At 40.4% G+C, this 19,877-nt stretch overlaps 1 protein-coding gene across 5 annotated transcripts in view; it reads left to right on the top strand.

Annotated features, from left to right (window-relative positions):
* The window catches only part of ANKRD44 (ankyrin repeat domain 44), a 328,505-nt gene that overhangs the window by 192,026 nt on the left and 116,602 nt on the right, over positions 1–19,877 (top strand). For all 5 annotated transcript variants that reach the window (XM_049712129.1, XM_049712126.1, XM_049712125.1 and 2 more), the window contains exons 5-9: positions 3,263–3,463; positions 3,826–3,913; positions 6,374–6,516; positions 7,549–7,761; positions 16,381–16,459. In XM_049712129.1, the coding sequence (XP_049568086.1) occupies positions 3,263–3,463; positions 3,826–3,913; positions 6,374–6,516; positions 7,549–7,761; positions 16,381–16,459 (724 nt within the window). The remainder of the gene's footprint in view (positions 1–3,262; positions 3,464–3,825; positions 3,914–6,373; positions 6,517–7,548; positions 7,762–16,380; positions 16,460–19,877) is intronic.

Genomic DNA, 19,877 nt, shown 5'->3' with positions numbered 1-19,877 from the left:
AGAAAAAAATATTTTTAGAAGTATTGTCTACTTAAGAATACATTTTTTTCCCCACAAACTCCAAAAGCACTTATTTATATATAAACCATAACTGGCATATGAATGTATATTTTCTTTGCTTAAAGTATTGCTGTGTGTACAATGCAAATCATTCTTAAATATTCGTTTAAAAGTAGGGCCTCTCCTAGGTAATATCTCATTCACCTAGTCGCAGTTACTCTAAGAGCAATCACATTTTGTTACCTTTAAAAAACAAATTTCTCATGAATTGGTCTTATAGTATAAAGTTGTGAAATGTTCCTGTACATTTTCTGTTTTGTTAGTCTATCCTGAATTTACATAATATTTAATGCAAAGCAAGAATCTGTACAAGTACAGTAAAATAATATACAAAGCAAAGGTATTAAAGAGACAGTATGTATTGTTATTTTGCTGTGAATGTGTGAAAAGGATATATACCGTTTTTTATAGTACTGCTTTTGAGATGGTTATCTCCAACCCTTTTGGCCACGTATCTGCAAAACGTTTTCAGCATGCATCTCCAGAATATGCATCTCATTTATTTATAAATTATATATAAGAACTACTATCATTAGATAATATTTCAAGGCACAGGTGAAATGTTAAAGTGAGGCTTTTCATTTGTCCTAGTCTTAAATAACCATATAGATAATAGACTTTTGTTTTATATATAAATTTATTTGTTTATTTTTGGCTGCATTGGGCCTTCGTTGCTGCACACGGGCTTTCTCTAGTTGCGGCGAGCAGGGGCTACTCTTCCTTGACGTGCGTGGGCTTCTCATTGCAGTGGCTTCCCTTGTTGGGGTGTATGGGCTCTAGGCTCATGGGCTTCGGTAGTTGCAGTACGTGGGCTCAGTAGTTGTAGCTCATGGGCTCTAGAGTGCAGGCTCAGTAGTTGTGGCGCACGGGTTTAGTTGCTCCATGGCATGTGGGGTCTTCCCAGATCAGGGCTCGAACCTGTGTCCCCTGCACTGGCAGGCGGATTCTTAACCACTGTGCCACCAGGGGAGCCCTAGATAATAGACTTTTGGTGATTTCTCTGTTTTTGCCAAGCTCTTGTCAGATCTGATTAAATTTGTCATTACTTTTACCTTGTAATGTAGGTGATAGAAAGCTTTTACGAGGAGTAGAGGTGTCAGCTCTGTGACTTTCACATCATTTATGCTTGCATTAGTATTATTATTATCTTTAATCTGTGGGTTCCTTGCATAAATCTTGTCCATTTTAGGGTGTTTTAGGTTAAGGGTACGTATTACAATCTGTAAATGGACTCGGCAGGCCATCACTCTGTATTTCAGTGCACTCAAAGTGAATGAATGGAGAGGGCAAGCCCCGCCCCCCCAGCACTGTGGAAGCCCCACCCCTCCCTGAGGGCATCTCCAACACTGTGAGGCAGGATCTTCCATGGAGCTAACTGAGGGCAGGACGCCAATCCAGAAGTTAAATACCAGCTTAAATGCTTTCCTTTTTAAAGAAATAAAATATAAATGGAGGTTCCAATATTTTCTTCCCGTATCACAATTGACTGCACATCTACATAAACTGCCTAATTTATGAGATGAAAGTTGATAAAAATATTATTTTTCTCTTATTTAAATCTTAATGCTTATATTGTGATCTAGCTTTTCTTTTCTTTTTTGTTCACCCACCTAGTTTTTAGGATAGAGACTGACTAATGTTTCCTTCAATCTTCCATAGTTCTAACAGTGTTTTTTACATAGTAAGCGAGCATTAATAATACGTGTACACATGTTTCACTCTAAAATGGGCTCAAGGACTATTTAATAGTCATTATCATCAGTTGTGCTGAGGATGGGTGGCATATATCTTTTTTTTTCCTTTTTGGTAATCTTAACAAATTGATTGTTTGCCTGGATCCTATCAGTTTATTGCCCTTTATTTATAGCATCTAAATGGAGCCCCATTGTTTTCTTAAAGTGTATTCTCTAATTTGCAAAGTTAACTTCTTTTTGCTCTCATTCTACTGTTCAAGTTAGCCATTCATCTCAATATGTTGCCACTACTGATTCATGGAACATTTTTTTTATTTCATCCTATATGTCCCTGGTTAAAATGTTAATTCTGAGAGTTCAAATCATCTACTTTTTTGCGATTCTTTATACACCTGCATGATAAAGTTGATAGACAGCCCAGGTCTTTGGGGATTAAGGTGGACACGGGTAAGTTCTTTGTCCATGAAGGGTGGCAGGAATGTGGTACTAATGCCTTTCATTGGTCTGTTGATGCCACATTGACAAGGTGTCCATAAAGGAGCCAGGGACATCCAACTGGTCTCAGGGATGTCTCCAGACATAAAGAGAAACAACCGACAGCCGTTCCTTTCTCTCGAGAGAAGCTATGTCCTTTACTTGACTAAAGAGAAGAGTGTCCTCAATCCTGGCTGCATAACAGAGTCCTCAGGGAGCTATACAGACATTCTGAGGCCAGTTAGAATCAATACAGAACCGTCACGTGTATTTTTAAGAGCTCCCCAGGTGATTCCATTGCACAGCCAAGGTGGAGAGTTATAGTTCAAGAGGCTAATAAGATGATTAGGTCAATAGAAGGAAAATCAAAAGTGGGAGGCTCAGGAAGGGTGAAGGGACTCAGTAGCGAAAAAAAGTCTCATTTTAACATAGAAAAGATTGGGGAAAGAAGGAACAATTTCATAACTTCAAGTTGATGGTGGTAATAGACATCCTCTACCCTTGACCGCTTATTGATCACACAGGGAGGGTTGAGATTTGACCAAGAGAACCAAAGATTTATAAATTGATCCAAGAATGTCTGGAGAGCTTTGGGGCCTTTGGCTTTGGAAGATGGAGGCTTACTGACCAATATGGCTAACCTTGGGGGATCTTTGGGGGCCCTTTGGTCTATGGCTGTTGTAACCTGCTGTGCACACTTGCACATGAGTGCTCTCGTTTGGCCTAAAGATACCTTATATTTCGTAAGGAAACCTTACACTTGGAAGTTTATTTGGTTTTGGAGTTTTGCCAGGGCTCTTGGCCTAACAGAGAAAGGGAGAGTGAATCTGTTTTAATCTGTGCCACTCTTTTCATCTTCATCCCGTATGACCTTGCTTGTCTCAGAAGAATATATGTCATGAGCCAGCCTGTCATGAGCCAGAAAGGGAGCCTTTCCCTTTCTGTAGTTCCAGGGTCTGGTGAAGCATCTTATACGCAGTAAGGATTGACTGAGTGTGTGTCAGTGACCCCTGCAAATTCTGCTTTTGTTGTAGGAAGCAGTGCAAGTGTTGATTAAGCACTCGGCTGACGTCAATGCGAGGGACAAGAACTGGCAGACCCCGCTCCACGTGGCAGCAGCCAATAAGGCTGTCAAGTGTGCAGAAGTCATCATTCCCCTGCTGAGCAGCGTCAATGTCTCTGACCGAGGGGGACGCACAGCCTTGCACCACGCCGCTCTGAATGGCCATGTGGAGGTCAATGTCCTCATCATTGAGAGCAAGAATCCTCCCCACAGACCCTCTTAGCCCCATGGGGAACCTAATCTCATTGCTGAGGCTTTTAGATAATGTGACAATAATATTTGTACACCAAACTTTAGGCAACTGTACCAATTTTTAAATTTAGAGCCACAATGAATTGAAAAAGTAGCCGACACCTCAGTCTTTCCCTCTGACACACATGCCGCAGGTTGGCCGTGGTGTCTTCCTACTTTGAACTTCAGATCTCTGACCCGCCTTTAGATTGGACATTAATTTGGCTCACATCACCTGCTGAGGGTGAGGACCCCTCACCATTACAGAGTATACGCTTGATTTCACTGTCGGTTATCTTTCAGATGGTTAATTTACTCTTGGCCAAAGGGGCAAACATCAATGCGTTTGACAAGAAGGACCGGCGTGCTCTGCACTGGGCAGCTTATATGGGTAAGGATTCCATGAATGGAGAGCAAAATGCAGATAACTTGAACTAAAAAAGCCCCGGGTTTCTCACTGACCACGCAGGTTTTCTCTTGGGCGAGCCTGACTTCTTTTCAAGCTTGGGATTCAGTAGAATTAAGATTCGGTCCTTGTACTGGCATGCACAGAGCACTCTAATTGGGCAGTTGCTTTGTCAGAGATTTATTTATCCTACAAAGAGCAGGAGGGATGAATCATGGCATGGCCTTCATTGAATGTGTTTCAATCTGGATTGGAAAGCGGCACAAATTGTGCTTATTTTAACTTGTTATGGCAGCAAAATAAGGTGTTTAAAGAGAAAGAAGGACGGGCTAGCAAAGCAAGGATGTAAATTTCATTTGTCTTTTTATTTATAAATATTCCTGAAAGAAACAAAAAGGAAGGAATAAAGGACAACACCCTGACTGTCGTGTAGGTGGAGGTGCCCAGAGTCACTGTGGGTGACTTTGCTACTGCACTGCCGACAGAGCTGGGGCTTGCTCCCTGTTCCTGCCAGCTCGGGTGCGGAAGACAAAGGAAGACATTACATTTCTATGCTTTTCCTCTTCACTTTTGTTGGCACTAGTACCACTGACAAATGAGAGCCCTCATAGAGTTTATTCTCAGTGTTGACTCTTGGGAAATGAAGAACTAAAAGAACTAAGATCCTTCCTTTGTGTTTCTAATTGGAGAACATCCTGCAGTTGGAAAAGCAGAAAAGCAGGATTCTATCAGCACCAAGTTATAAACACCCTGACTGCCCATCACAACACAGGAGATTGTGAAAGATCTACACAGTGGGACACTATGCAGTAACTACAGTGATGATATCATTAGTATTTTCTTAACATAGAAAGTTTCTGTGATATGTTAAGTGAAAACAGATCATAATACAGTATGAATAATACAATCCTCATTTTTGTTAAAAATATCTATAAAATGAAAACAACCTGGGTTGTATTAAACACTGAAATTATTAACTGAGTATCTCAAGGGATTGTGGATGATTTTGGTTTCCTTTTAACACCTTTTTGCCTTTTCTGAATCCTTTTTAATAAGCCTACGGACCTTTTATTATCATAAAAAATAATAATGTTAATTGTGGGGAGAAAAAAGAGAATGGGTTCGGGCAGGGATGAAATAAATTCTGTGGCTATAGATAGGCCTGAATGAATTATTGGACTTTAAAAAAACAGAATCTTAAGATTTTGCACGCATTATCCTTTTTTACAAGGGGACATGGACTTTCGAGTTGTTTGAAGCAGGTTGGATGTCTGCATGGTCCCTGCGGGACTGGAGCCAGTGAGCGTTTGCCCCATGATGTTTAGGCAGAGCACACACTAAGCTAGTGTGACGTGGGACTCAAAGAACCTGGAGTTTCACGTTTGTTCTTTGCTGATACATGGCTAAAACATATGTGTAGAATTGCTTTAAAGCAGTAAAGTTACATTTTTGTGTGTCATCGGGATACATGTAGGAAAACATATACAGATGACTATCTTTAGGGACTAATGGACAAAACCAGGGCAAAGAGCTTAAGATAGCAGCACCAGTAATTCAAAATAGTTTTTTTCTGTACATAAGTCTTCATAAAACTAGCCAAGACAAAACTTTGTCTCTTTTGTACACACACACACACACACACACACACACACACACACACACACACACACACACACACACACACACACACACACACTTTAGGCCCTGGAGCCAGTACTCATCTTCTACCCTTCAGTTATCAACAATGTTTAGAGCAGTGATCTTGAAGCATCGAACAATCTTTAGTCAGGAAATAAAGGTCAGATACATTTATTGTTGTATATGTAGCAAGATAGAGAACAAAGGAAGATATTCTAGAAAATATGCCAACAGGAGTTGAAACTAGAAGGGTGTTCAGTTTAGCCAGCAGCTCATGAGAACTTGAAGTTGAACCATATGAAGTTGCCATTTTTGTGGGCCCAGAAAAGGGTCAAACAGCAGCAGTTGCATATGATTTAACAATAATCTGGAGTTGTTCTGATTAATTGATCTTTTTTTCTTTCATTAGTTTTTCCAAACCAAATTGTCATTGTTAGACTTTTCAGTGAAGAATGGCAATTGGTTTCAAAAGCATTGCTTTCATTTGACGTGATTTTTTTTTTAGTCTCTGGTTCTGACATATTGGCAGGACCTCCACATTATTTATTTGTAAACAGGCATCGATCTCCTTAAAGAGAAGCCTCACATGTGAATCATCTTCTTTCTTCCCACAGCACTTACATGATGCCTGACACATAGTACGTACTCCCTAAATATTTGTTGGATATTTGCCATGAAGCAGCTTTTTATAAACAGCTTAGCAAGATGCTGGCGGCAATAAAAGCTGATGGTGATAATTCAGGTGGAATGAATTGTCAGATTGTCCTATAAAGGCTAACGATGTTTTCTGCTGCTTTGTTTCTACAGGCCACCTGGACGTTGTGGCTTTGCTCGTTAACCACGGCGCGGAAGTGACGTGTAAGGATAAGAAGGGCTACACGCCCCTGCATGCCGCGGCCTCCAATGGGCAGATCGGCGTTGTCAAGCATCTCCTGAATCTGGGGGTGGAGGTGAGCTATGATTCAGGCATCACCCCATGGTGCATTTGTGGGTTTTCTGTTGTTCGGAAATGAAATCCTGTGTCTTTGTGGGTTTTCTGTTGTTCTGAAATTAAATCCTGTTTGCATTTTAATTCAAGAGGGGAAAAAAAAACAACCCTCATTTCTTACCATCCTGTCTTTTTTGAGTTTACATGGGCAACTGATGAAGGGCAATGGGGCATATGCTAAGTCGTAGAAAGCCAGAAACAGACTAACTTTCTATATCCACATAGAGAAATATTTTAACATCTAGGATATGTATCCACCAGTCATTTTTAAAAGACTGGCGAGGTTTCATCATCCCACCTTTAGAACCTAGCCTTCTAAATCGTGGCTTCCAAGCAGAAATGAATGACAAACATGCTGAGCTGGAGAAGTAGACCTCACCCCCTTCTCCTTAGGTAGCAGGGTGGGAGCAGTAGTGAGGCTGTCCCGGAGGAAAGGAAAAGCGAGCTGCGATAGTGAGATGGTGATAACAGCAGTCAGGGCAGGTCTGGGAGAGCAAGAGGGAGCTGGGGGCTAAATGACCAGGGCAGCTCCACAGCCCAGCCACCAGAATGTGGCCTTTTGAGGTGTCAGCAGAGCGGGTTCTGAGTTCAGGCCCCACAGCAGCTCCCTGAGCACCTCCCACCCTTTCCTCTTCTGTTCGCTGTTGAGATCCGGGCTCGTTTCTTGCTCCCCTGATTCAGTTCTCCTCTGGCGTTTTGAGGCAGCTTTGCCTCTCCCTTTTTGTCCCTTCCCTAGCTGAAAGATATCTTGCCACAAGTGGAAACCTCTCACTCTTCCTCCCAGCTCACTTTTTGTCACTTTCACGTTTTGCTGAGCTTTACCTCTGCGTGAGAAGCCTTCCCAGGATGACCATGCTGGGGCAAGAGTAAGCTCTGAATGATCACACTGACAGATGGGTATTTCCTTTCTCCAGCACAGCCGGTAGGCTTTTGGTGGGAAATGGAGTACATTGGCTTCAGTGCTTTTAATCACCCATGTTGGACTCATTTGCAGATTGATGAAATCAACGTGTATGGAAACACGGCCCTCCACCTGGCCTGCTACAACGGGCAGGATGCTGTAGTCAACGAGCTGACCGACTACGGTGCTAATGTGAACCAGCCCAATACCAGCGGGTTCACCCCGTTGCATTTTGCTGCTGCCTCCACACACGGTGCTTTGTGTCTTGAACTATTAGTAAACAACGGGGCGGATGTTAACATTCAGGTATGACTCTCTCTCAGTCTCCCTCTCTCAGTGTGAAGTACCTTTGCGTTGAGCCTCTGTTTGAGCAAACTCACCTGCTGTAAATTACAATTAGTGAATTGTAACTCTAAGCATCCTGATTCTTGCGGACTTATCCTATATTGTCCTGATGTGGAAACTTCTGCAGCATTGGTGGTACCAGTGGATGACACTGAGGTTCTAGCCACGTGCCCTCGGTAGCTTAGTGAATATATGGGAGCAAATACTGGGTCTCAGGGATGTGGACTTGGCCGAGATTCTAATACTGAGGTGAATGTTGAGCTGATGGGGCAGAGATGCTGAGCATGAAAAGGAAGCCTAACCTAATGATCTCAGGTCTGTTTCCAACCCGCAAGGCCCTCCAAGGAGTTTCTCAAATGGTTTCCTGGAGTAAACCCCAGATAGTGGCTTCAAGTATATGATATTAATCTGGTTTTAATGGTAATTCCTTTACCTAGCAAACTTACTGAGGACTACCTAGTGCCCTCTGTTTGGTACTGGGTGTATACTCCAAGGTGCCCTCAAGGGATTTACGATATGGCAAGGAGATGATGTACTCAGATAATCATGGGGCAAGAGAGAGTGTCATGAGTGGCGTGAGAAATGAATAAAGTGCTGCAGACTATAAGAAGTAAGTATTGACTTGCTTTTTGCTTGGGCATCAAAACTAGAGATTGCTTTTGAGCTGCAGATTGATATCAGTTGAGATGAGGAGGGATAGAGAGAATTTGAGAGAGGACATTCCAGATACATAGAATGGCAAGCAAAGGAGTTGAGAGGTCTCGATAGGTAAACTTTAGGTAACTAGTCTGCTCACTGTAACAGATAACCAAGAGGAGCTTCTGCAGGTAGCCTTCATGATCCAGGTTACATCACTTGGATGCATTTAGATTGTAGCACAATATCCTGATTTATACCAAGTGACCTTGTTCGCATCCTCAGCTTCCCTTCTCCCAAGCACACAGGAATCGTAAAGCAAGGTCCCAGTGTATTCTGTCTCTGCTTTTGAAAAATTGTTATTTCCAAGATTTAATTTCAAGAATATTGGATCAGTCTATTTTAATGATCTTCTCTATTCACTATTAAAGTCCTTTTATATTTTTTCATTTAATTTATAATAGTGGGGAAATATGAGACAAACTCTCAGAATAGCGATTTATTGTGATTGGAGTACAAATCATATGAAAGAAAGGAGCCAGGAACAAGCTGAAATGTGACCTGACCAAGAATGAGCACTTATCTACTGCCCAAGGAGTTGGGGCCTCTATAGGGTGTGGGTCCGCTAATCATTATAGAGGCCACATGATCAGAACTGAGCATTAGAAACGGTAATCTGGCCACAGAAAACCAGAGACAGAAAACATAAAGAAAAAAATGTATATATGACTACATAAAATTTTTAAACTTTTATATAACAAAACAAAACAACAAAAAAGACAAAAACAAAAACCTTAACATAAAATTGAAAGGGGAGCAACTTGGAAATTTTTCTGCAATATACATATAAGCAAGGAGTTAACATATTTAATATGTAAGAGCTCATAAAAATCAATAAGAAAAAGTCTGATAGTCTACTAGAAAATATGGGCAAATGCAGATCACAAGAGAGAGAATACAATATCCATTAAACTTATGAAAAGATATTCAGTATTACTAGTCATTAGAGAAATGCAAACTAATACGTTTATAATACTAATACATTAATATTTGCCTTTAAAATTGGCAAGTATCAAAAAGACTAGCAATGCCCAGTGTAATCAATGAAAAATTAAAATGCAATAAGTAAATATGATCCAGTTTTATAATTTCAAAAAGTATGTGTCTATGTATGTGCATAGAAAGAGAAATATCTGGAATCTACATCAGTATCCTAGCAACAGTTATCACTCCAGCGAGGCAAAATTATGATTTGGATTTTTAGTTGCTTTTCAATATATTTGTTTTAATCTTCTTATTGTGATGCCATAAGTATGTGTTATTTTTATATCCAAAAGAAAAAGAAAAGCTATTTTCATTTTTATAAAAAAAAAATTTCAGATATAGTGGACCTAGGGAGGGGACAAGTAGAAGATAACTGGAAATCAATGAAATGGGTCTGGATAAGAGGTAATGACGACAGGGGGATGGGGACAGCCAACGGAGGGAGAGGCTTTGCAGAAAGGAAATCTCTGGGATTTCGTTGGACAAGAGATGGAGGAGATAAAGATGAGTATAAGAATTGAAATCTGGGCTTCCCTGGTGGCACAGTGGTTGAGAGTCCACCTGCCGATGCAGGGGACACGGGTTCGTGCCTTGGTCCGGGAAGATCCCACATGCCGCGGAGTGGCTGGGCTCGTGAGCCATGGCCTCTGGGCCTGCGCGTCCAGAGCCTGTGCTCCGCAACAGGAGAGGCCACAACAGTGAGAGGCCCGCGTACCACAAAAAAAAAAAGGAATTGAAATCTGGCTGAAGAGGTAGTACAGCATAGTGATTCAATGTCCAGTTCTGTGTCTAGACTGCCTAGATTCTCATCCTTCCTTGACTTTTAGTAATTATATAATCATAAACAACTTCTCTGTGTGTCTGTTTGTTTATCTGTAAAATTAGGGAAGCAGTAGTATCTTCCTCATGGGACTGTTGTGAGGATTAAGCAAGTTATCTCACATAAATTACTTAGAACAATGCCTGCCACATAGTGAGTACTCCATAAATGATTATTGTTATTAAGAGGGATGTCAGGAGAAAGAGTAGGCTTAGAAGGTAAAACCAGTGGGTTTAGTTCTTAAGAGACTGATTTTGAGCCTTTGACACAGCCAGTCTGAGAAAACCAATAGTGCAAAATGTGATTCTCTAGCATGGGAGAGCAGTAGAGAATAGAAGAAAACACCTAGGTTGTCTCATTCACATAGAGGTGATTGATAGTTGAAACTGGGACAAAAGGATGATGAGATCACCCATGGAGAGAGTACCTCATAGCATGAGTAGAGAAGGGGCTGTAGGACTCCAGTAACCCTTCACTCTTAGGATCAGGAGGAGGAGGAAGGCCAGAGAAACGGATGAAAAAAGAAGAGTTAGGGGGCTTCCCCTAACACAGTGGTTGAGAGTCCGCCTGCCGATGCAGGGGACACGGGTTCGTGCCCCGGTCCGGGAAGATCCCACATGCCGTGGAGTGGCTGGGCCCGTGAGCCATGGCCGCTGAGCCTGCACGTCCGGAGCCTGTGCTCCGCAACGGGAGAGGCCACAACAGTGAGAGGCCCGCGTACCGCAAAAAAAAAAAAAAAGAAGAGTTAGGGAAGATAGGAAGGAAACGAAGGGGATGGAGTGTCTTCATGAAGGTAGAAAGCAGGCAGAAATCAAAAAGTAAACTAGCTGAAGAGAATTTCAGAGTTCCAGATCTTGTAAGGGGACCCCATCCAAGGTCCTACGTGGAGGTAGGATGAAGGTCTTTAAGGGCAACAAAGCAACCAAGGTGGGGAAAGAGCCAACATGTGGGGTTAGAGTCTAAGAGGAGGGTGGTAGAGGACAGGAGGCAAACAGGTGGCTCAACCGTCAGTGTCCCCAAGGCTTGTGACACTTTTCTTGCCATCCTAATGTCTGAGGGACACCCTGTGGATCCTCTAAAGGAAGGAACATTATTGAAGTTAGATAAAGTATCTCTATTTACCAACCTTAATTAATTCACGAGGTTATCTGATGCTTTCCATTTCCTCTGTAAAACATGCCAACTGATGCTTTCAGTGTGCCCGATACTGAGGTTAGAAGGCCACTTTCTGGCATACCTACCTACTTCTCCCAGGTAACTGACTAGCAGCCAGTTCAGATCGGATAAGAGGCTTCAACTAGGTATGGTGCCTTGGTTTATGGCAGCCTTCTCTTCTCCCCCACAAAATGGACATGGAAAGCATAGCTACTTAATTTTAATAGTTAATTTTTTCCTGTAGACTGCTAATCATCAATAGAGTATAAGAAGCACCATTAAAAAAAAGTCTGAGACTTGGGTTTACGTATTACCTAATCTGTGTAAATGGGATTTTGAATCCAATCTAGACTTCTCCCTCAGTCTCCCCATCTACTCTATCTACATCCTAATTCTCTTGAATCTTTATGAGTTAACTCTGGATGCATGGATCATCTAACATTTCTGTGGAGCCATTCGGTCTGACTGGAGGTTGTTATCTCTCTGTACCACATTGCCCTTGGATTTTGAAAGTGTTTGTAGATTGCAAGACAATTTGTATTTGTTTAGATTTTCCAAAGTTAGAAGAAAATAGCAGATTGAAATGTAGCCAATACCTACTCACGTGTTCACTTTGTTTTCCTCTGTCCTCACAAAACACAAAAAGTGACATCTTCATGAGAAATTGCAAGATGATGGAGAGGGGAGGAAGGTTATGTGTCCTGCATGCATTTTACAGTCCCTCATTTTGCTTAGATTGACCGTGGCCCTGTCCTTGATTTCGAATATTGTGATATCACAAAGTTTAATTATTATAAAATAATAGAGACACAATACTTAATACAATAATCTGTTGAAAGTTTACTTTTTTTTTGCAAATAGGAAGAGCATGAGGAAATATGAAATAATTTCCCTTCTCCATCAGAGACCACGTTGTAATTTTTGTAGCATCTCAAGGCTCTTTTTGGAAGCACTCAAACTAAGCATTAAAGAAGACAGTAAACACGTGGCCATGCTGGATATGACTTAGAAAGATAGATTCAGAAATTACCATTGCCTACCTAACATTCCGCCTGCCTGTGGTCTCAGTTCTTTTCTGTGCACGGGCCCTTTAGATCACTTAACCCTAAGAGACTGGAACTGAAGCCCATCACACATTTACTGAAGTGGACCAGCTCCCTTCTTTGTATGTACCAGGACCAAGTTATATTCTATAATTGCATTGCAGAGGTTGAAGATGAAACTGGAATAGGCAAGAGTAAGCAGTAATAGCGACATGGCCCTTGGATCTTAAGAGAGGAAATGAGGAAAGGAGGGGGGTGAATGTCTGAGCCAACCACGTGCCATCTCCAGCCTTTAGAAGCATTAAAAAAATTAGACTATATATGGCTTTTTGCACACCAGGGTATTAGATTGCTCTTCCATTGAATTAGGAAGCCCTTTGGGGTTTCTGGCTATATTTATTTTATAGAGACTTTATTGCCCTCCACCAGAGCCACTGAGCTTTGTGGCGCCAGGGGGCACTGTGCCACAGAGAACACAGTGCCTTCACCTTCCTGGGGAGTAACTGTATTTAAGTTTAGAGAAGGTTTATGGGAGGAGGAGGAAAGAAAGCATTAGAAGTGGAAGAAAAGAATGAATGGATTTCTGAGAATGGAAACGCTTCATTAATTCAAGGATTAATCTTCCTTGGATGATGGTGAATTCTGCCCTGAAAGAATACTAATATTTGTCATAAAGTATTCTTAGTCCTCACTGGTTTTCTTTCATGACTATGGCTGAACCATAAGTCAATAGGAGAGCTATTAAGCAAGTTCTCAAGGTCACAAAATTTTCCAAGCCCTGAATCTGCTCTGGGAGAATGCACCTAGCAATTGGAAGGAGGCTAGAAATGAAGAAGTTCTTCTAAAAGCAAAGCTTTGAATAAGTGGGAGAACTGATCATTTCTTCTCCTTTGAGCATTCAGGGAATGTTTGGTATCTGAAGTTCTAGGGCCAGCAGCAGCAATGGCAAGTTCCCCGCCACCCGGCCCCACCCCCATGTGAAAAATTTCTCAGGCAGATAATGAAACTCAGTAGGATCCTCAGTCTCAACCTGAATATTCTGAGTTCTAACTTGTAAAGGCTAAATAAAAAGTACTAGTCTTTTGACCTTCATTGGTTTTCAATGGCTTTTTGAAATGAGTTCCCTTTACACCTATACCATATAAACAAAGCTGCCCAAAAATGACTGCTATGATACCCTTAATGCTTCCTGTCCCCAATTCCCGACCTCCTGCCACCCGTATCCCAGTGAGAAAAAAAAAAGTCAGCTAAGGTCTGTCTTCAGTGGCATGTGAACTCAGGCAAAGATCTGCAAGGGTAGATCTGAAGCAAGCATCACCATTGACCATATTGCCATCCTTTTCATTTAACCTAACTTTGGTCATGTCTGTTTGTCCCTTTACCAAAAGCACAAGCACTCCAAGGGAGGAAAAGGGTATGGTGTTTACTGTCCTTGAAATGGGACCAGCTTTGTAAACTATATACTGTAGAAACTGGTGACGTCTGCTTTGGCTCTCTGGCTGCATTTAGTTAGTGACCACCAGGTTGGTGGTTACTCCTAGCCTTTAAGCTCTTTTCTAGGCATGGAAAAGTGCTTGGTTAAATATTTAAAAAGATATTATCTAAATGCTGAAATATTTACAGCTTTATATATATTTAACTAAATGCTAGTAAGTTATGTTTTCATCTTAAATTTAAGAGAAAATACTGGAGCAAAATTTAAAGAAATAGCACCATCTAGGGACAAATGAATGTCAGCTCTGCAATTTCTGTTTTCTCTCTCCTTAAGAGCCTTGGGCTGTCATCACTTTTTTGTTGGAGGGAGTATGTCTTAACTCCTTATTCCTAAGTGGTTCCCAGACTTTTTAGTCTTTTGAATTGTCTGCATTTATCCCAGCTAAGACCCAGGCTCTGGAATCAGAAAGCTTTTAGGAGCTCTTCTTCATCATGTCTTATGATTGGTGATGGCATCATATCCTCATTTTCTTGACTAATTCTCCTTTTCCCTAAAGACGTAATTTCAGTAAAGCTTCAAGCTTACTTCCATCTTCCTTTCCTTTCTCAATCTTTTCTAATTCAGGTTATAATCATACAAGATTAAGATGGAGAAAAAAATCCTATTTTTTTCTCCATCAGCCTGAGAACCTTTCACTATAATGATTATTTACTTCACTCAACATGCAGTTACCACTCTGACTAACTCTTCCCTTGGCACAGATTGTGCATAGGTCCTTTCTTAAGTCTAAGGAATAGACTTATAGGATATAATAAATATTCTTCTGTTAAACCTTGTGGTTTCATAAGCCATTCCAGTGGCTCCTAAACTTTAATGTGCTGTGAAAGTTAGAAATGAAATCAATTCTGATTCAGTCTAGGTCTGGGTTAGGGCACAGAATTCACATCTCTAACAAGAATCCTGGGTGATTCAGATGCAGGAGTCTGTGGTTCACTCTGAGAAATATTTAAGTGATTATTTGTTTTCCATCGTAGAGTTTTTGAAAGAATCATTTTAAAGCACACGTATTTGAATTTCATCACAAAAATGAACTTGTGTTTTTGAAATCTCATATTTTAACCTCAGGCTTAGGGAAACGTTTCTTCTGAGACTTAGAAAAAGAATAGTTACATAAATTTCTTTATTTTCTTTTCTTTTTTAAATAATATCTGAATGAAAGAATACATAATATATTCTCTCAGTTGGGGATACTTTGGGTCTTTCTTTTCTTTTTTAAATAATATCTGAATGAAAGAATACATAATATAGTCTCTCAGTTGGGGATATTTTGGGTCTAAAATAACAGTAATATTTTTGTTTGGATATCACTATTTTTAGAAGAAATTCTGTAAATGATTATTTCTTAATCAAATGTGTAGGACTTTGGTATTTGGTGTAATGATGACTAATGTATGGATTCTGTACATTTTTCATCTTTTGGCTTAATCTGTGAGAGAGAATGCCATCATTTATATCTTGAATAATAAAGAGATGTATAAATTCAGCGCATATTTCCAGATAATCATTAACATGGCAATTTGCATATCTTAATCCTATGATTTCTAATGAGTTAAGTGAAGCAAATGTTTCTCTTTTGGAATAATCGAAAGTGGTGTTTCTCTGTGGAATTAGAATGTAGAGAATGGTGGAGGATTTCAGGTCAATTTTGAGAGTTGCAGTGATTTATAGCAATTTAGTCACCTTCAGGTCAAACAGGGCCAAACAAGTTAATACATCATTTGTCTTTTTTTCATGTACTATAGACAAAAGGTGAAAAAAACACTGTAATAAACCATACATATACTATCCATTATACTGTATAATGGAAAAGAATATGAAAAATAATATATAATATATATGTATAACTGAGTCACTTTGCTATACACTGGAAACTAACGCAACATTGTAAATTAACTATACTTCAATTTTTTTTTAAAGTTGAAAAATAAAACAACTTGAAGGAAACCTTCACCAGTAGATCACAGGAGATGAAAAAATGTTTTGGATGATTTCCTCAGTTTAAACCAGGGTAGTTTAAAAATTGTCCGTGTAACTAAAAATTTCCCATTTCTTCTCTAGAATAATTTCCACGTCTCGAAGCTTCTTTAAAATGTGATGTTATAGATAAATAACAGGACCTACTGTATAGCACAGGGGACTATATTCAGTATTTTGCAATAACCTATAATGGAAGTGAATCTGAAAAAGAATATATATATGTATAATTGAATCACTTTGCTGAATACCTGAAACTAACACAACATTGTAAATACTTCAATAAAAAAATGTGAAGTTAGGCAGTAACTTGCGATATCACATACACTTTATTGAGCATTGCTGGCAATGTCCATAGGAATGTTTCAGATTGATGTCACTGGCCCATTGTTTCTCTCTCTCTCATTTTTTAGAGTAAAGATGGTAAAAGTCCTCTGCACATGACAGCTGTCCACGGAAGGTTCACACGGTCACAAACCCTCATTCAGAATGGTATGTGAGATTCTTCTGCAGTGTCATTACTGGAACAGTTTCCTGATGTGACTGAGTTTGGTTGTCCGTCATTTGAATGTGAAATATGATGCTCCGTTTTAGAGTTTATTAAGCTTGGATTTGTACTGTCCTTTGATGAACTTTGCTAAAAGCTCTTAGACATGTCATCACCAATTCACTTAAGAGTGAGCACATAAAAAAATAAATAAATAAATAAGAGTGAGGACGTAGAGCCACTAAGTTTCACAGTCAATTCCCAGTCAGTCAAAGAACATGTGAGTTTTGAAACTGGAAATGATCTACTTATATAGGCTCAAGATCCTGCATTTTTCACTCTGAAACTAATAAAAATAAGTATCAGACATTTTCTAGCAGCAAATCTGAATTATTTAAAAATTTTTGAATTCGCCATAGTTCCATAAGTTAAAACTCGTTAAGCTACTTGGGCAAAAGGTAAGAAAAATGAGTGACTCAGAGGAAAAACGGGTACGTACATGATATAAAGGATCATAAAATCACAGGCTTGATAGAGACCTTGGAAAATCACATAATCTAGTAATTTCCCAGGCTTACAATAAAGGTGTGTTTGAACCACTGGGTTGTCTCTGCAACCAAAGTACTAGGGAGTGTCACTTCACAGCATGGTTCACGTTACTATTAGAGGGTCATGGCCAGAATCTGTGAGTGGATTGACTCTGACAACGCAACTTCTATTCTTTTAGCAAATGTTAAAGACAATTTTAAAAAAAACAGGTTTAGTTCAGATTTTATGCTGACATTCCAGGTGAAGCCAGCAGTTCCTAAACTATCTTTAGTTGACCCACATTTCTAGTTCTCAAAATTCTGGCATTAGTCAGTTTTTTTAGACCTATCTTTTTCTCATCTGTAAGAATACTGGATGACGTACACTTGAATTGTCAGTGGTACTAAGTTATGTCTTAGGCACTGAAGTCGTAAAACTAAAAAGTCATTTGACATTTGGATGGAAGACCAGCCAGGGAAATTATGCTGAGGAAGCAAAATACCTGCAGCAAAGCACAGGAAATTTATAAGCATTTCAGTGAAACTGTAGAAGAAAAGAAATCGCAACAAATTTCCAGTGAGCAAATGCAGGTAAATGAAAATGAACTGTACAACACCCATTAATTCTAGTTTGAAATATGTGATATGCCTTTGTCATTTACTTTATTGAAAGGCCACTTTGTTTTGTTTTGCTTGAAGTAAAGAGGAGGTGGGGAGGGACCCTAGCATCTCTCCTCTGCACGCTTTCCTCATCCCACTGTATTTCTCAACTGTTTTTCAGAAACAGTGTCCACTGCCTTAAAACTAAACAAAACTAGGGAGTTATTTGGTATCCATTTTTAAAAATTTAATGTGAACATCATCACCAGGGCTTAGCTCTGTGGCATTAAAAAGCATTGCTCCCTGTTAGAATAATTTCAAGCACTAATGACCAGATCAGAGAAAGAGCAGTTTTTCACCTTGTAAGCACTGCCTTCCTACAGGTCCATCCCCGCGGGCCAGACCCGTGTCATGCTAGTGTGCTTACAACAGTCTTGGGGGTGCTGCTGGCTGCTTTGACCTCTCTAAAAACCATCCCTGTGGACTTGAAGACTTCCATGCCCTCTCTGGACATTCTTGCTAGACTTTTGAGTTGGGACGACCCCTGAAAGAGACCTGATGTCTTGTCCTCTGTGATCAAGGAGCTGGTCTCAGAGCCTATCTCATTCTTGGCTGGCCTGGCATCTTGCTTGTGGGTTGAGTGGGATCCTGGGTCCTATAATGCTGAGGATATAGTGGCTATAATACATAACTTATGTATAATGATAAAGCTAACATTGGTTGAGTGTTCTTCACATTGTGCCAGGCACTTGGCTAAGCACGCCACATAAATCCTTCCAACCACCCCATGAGAAAGAGGTGCTATTATTATCTCCATTTCCAAGATAGGGAAACTGAGGCAGAGAGGTTGTCACTTCTGCTGGGATACATGGCATGTATGTTGAGGAACAGAGATTAGAACCCAGGAAGTCTAACGCTGGAGACTGAACTCTCAACCACTCTTCTCTGTATGAACAATGACAGGTTAAAATGGTTTTTAACTTGAATTCTATTTACTCTAAGAGTCGCTTGCATTTGGCAGAGTTATTTATCCCTGTATAAGGATGATTTGGCATTCTCTTCTCTCAGCCGACAGTTCTTTGCATTCATTGCAGATGTGAGAACTGCGAGTTCTTCCATTTGACTTTTTTTAAAAAATGCCCTGGGGCTTCCCTGGTGGTGCAGTGGTTGAGAGTCCGCCTGCCGATGCGGGGGACACGGGTTCGTGCCCCGTTCCGGGAGGATCCCACATGCCGCGGAGCGGCTGGGCCTGTGAGCCATGGCCGCTGAGCCTGCACATCCGGAGCCTGTGCTCCGCAACGGGAGAGGCCACAACAGTGAGAGGCCCGCCGGGGGAAAAAAAAAAAAAAAAAAAAAATGCCCTTAGGGACAAGAATAGGAAGCTCTTTTCTTTCCTCCTGTTTGTTGGTTTCTTTCTGGGAAAAGCCCAGAGGCTCACACCCCCAGGGCCTGGTGTCTGTCCTCCAGAGTGGGTAACCACACCACAGGACCTGGAATGCCCGTCCCCCATGGGGACATCACTTGGCTCTTAAGACCTGCTTAGGAACATTCTTGATGTTTATTTATTTGTTTTGTTAAATGGCTCTGATGTTTGGACTTTGTGCAGTATTTCTCTGCTTCTCTGACTGATCTCTAGTCAGGGTTATTAATTCTTCATAATGACTTTTTTTTTCAGAAGCATTCAGCTTTGGTAAGGTGATCGTTTAAGACAAAAACCCAAAAGACTCTTTTCTTTTTTAAGTTAATAAGCAAAGACTACCTCTGCGGTTCAGTCACGTTGTTTGTTGTCTGAAGCTGTGTTGTAAGAGCCAGAGAGGGAAAGAAGTAAACGAAAACACAATCTGATATCAGAAGGCATTTGATCTGGCCTTTTGCACAGGCAGCTGCCTCAGATGCTGTCCAGCAGGTTACAAAAGTTCAAAATGATGTTTTTATTTTCACAGAAGCTTTAAAAATAAAAGTTTGAGAAGGAAGAGTGAAGTGATAGGATGATTCATTGTGAGGTTTTTGACCTTTGGGCTCACAGACTTTCTGAGGCAACTTAATAAGATAACTATTCTTGTTTGTGCAATGAAAAACTAATTTCAGATGAATGCCTAGATAATGCTACATAAATCATCCCTTCTGACATGCTCTGCGTATGTCTAAACTCATGATATTTATTTTCCTCACTAATAATCAATGATCGATAACAAGTTGCAACCTTCAAATGAATAGTAAAGATATTTAATTTGCTAAAAAAAAAAGATAACTAATAAGGACCTGCTGTATAGCACAGGTTGCTGTATTACATTAC

The sequence above is a fragment of the Orcinus orca genome, chromosome 7 (assembly GCF_937001465.1).
Source record: "Orcinus orca chromosome 7, mOrcOrc1.1, whole genome shotgun sequence".
NCBI classification, from domain to species: domain Eukaryota; kingdom Metazoa; phylum Chordata; class Mammalia; order Artiodactyla; family Delphinidae; genus Orcinus; species Orcinus orca.
Note: the sequence above shows the minus strand (reverse complement) of the source record. Positions and strands in the feature narration are given on the sequence as shown.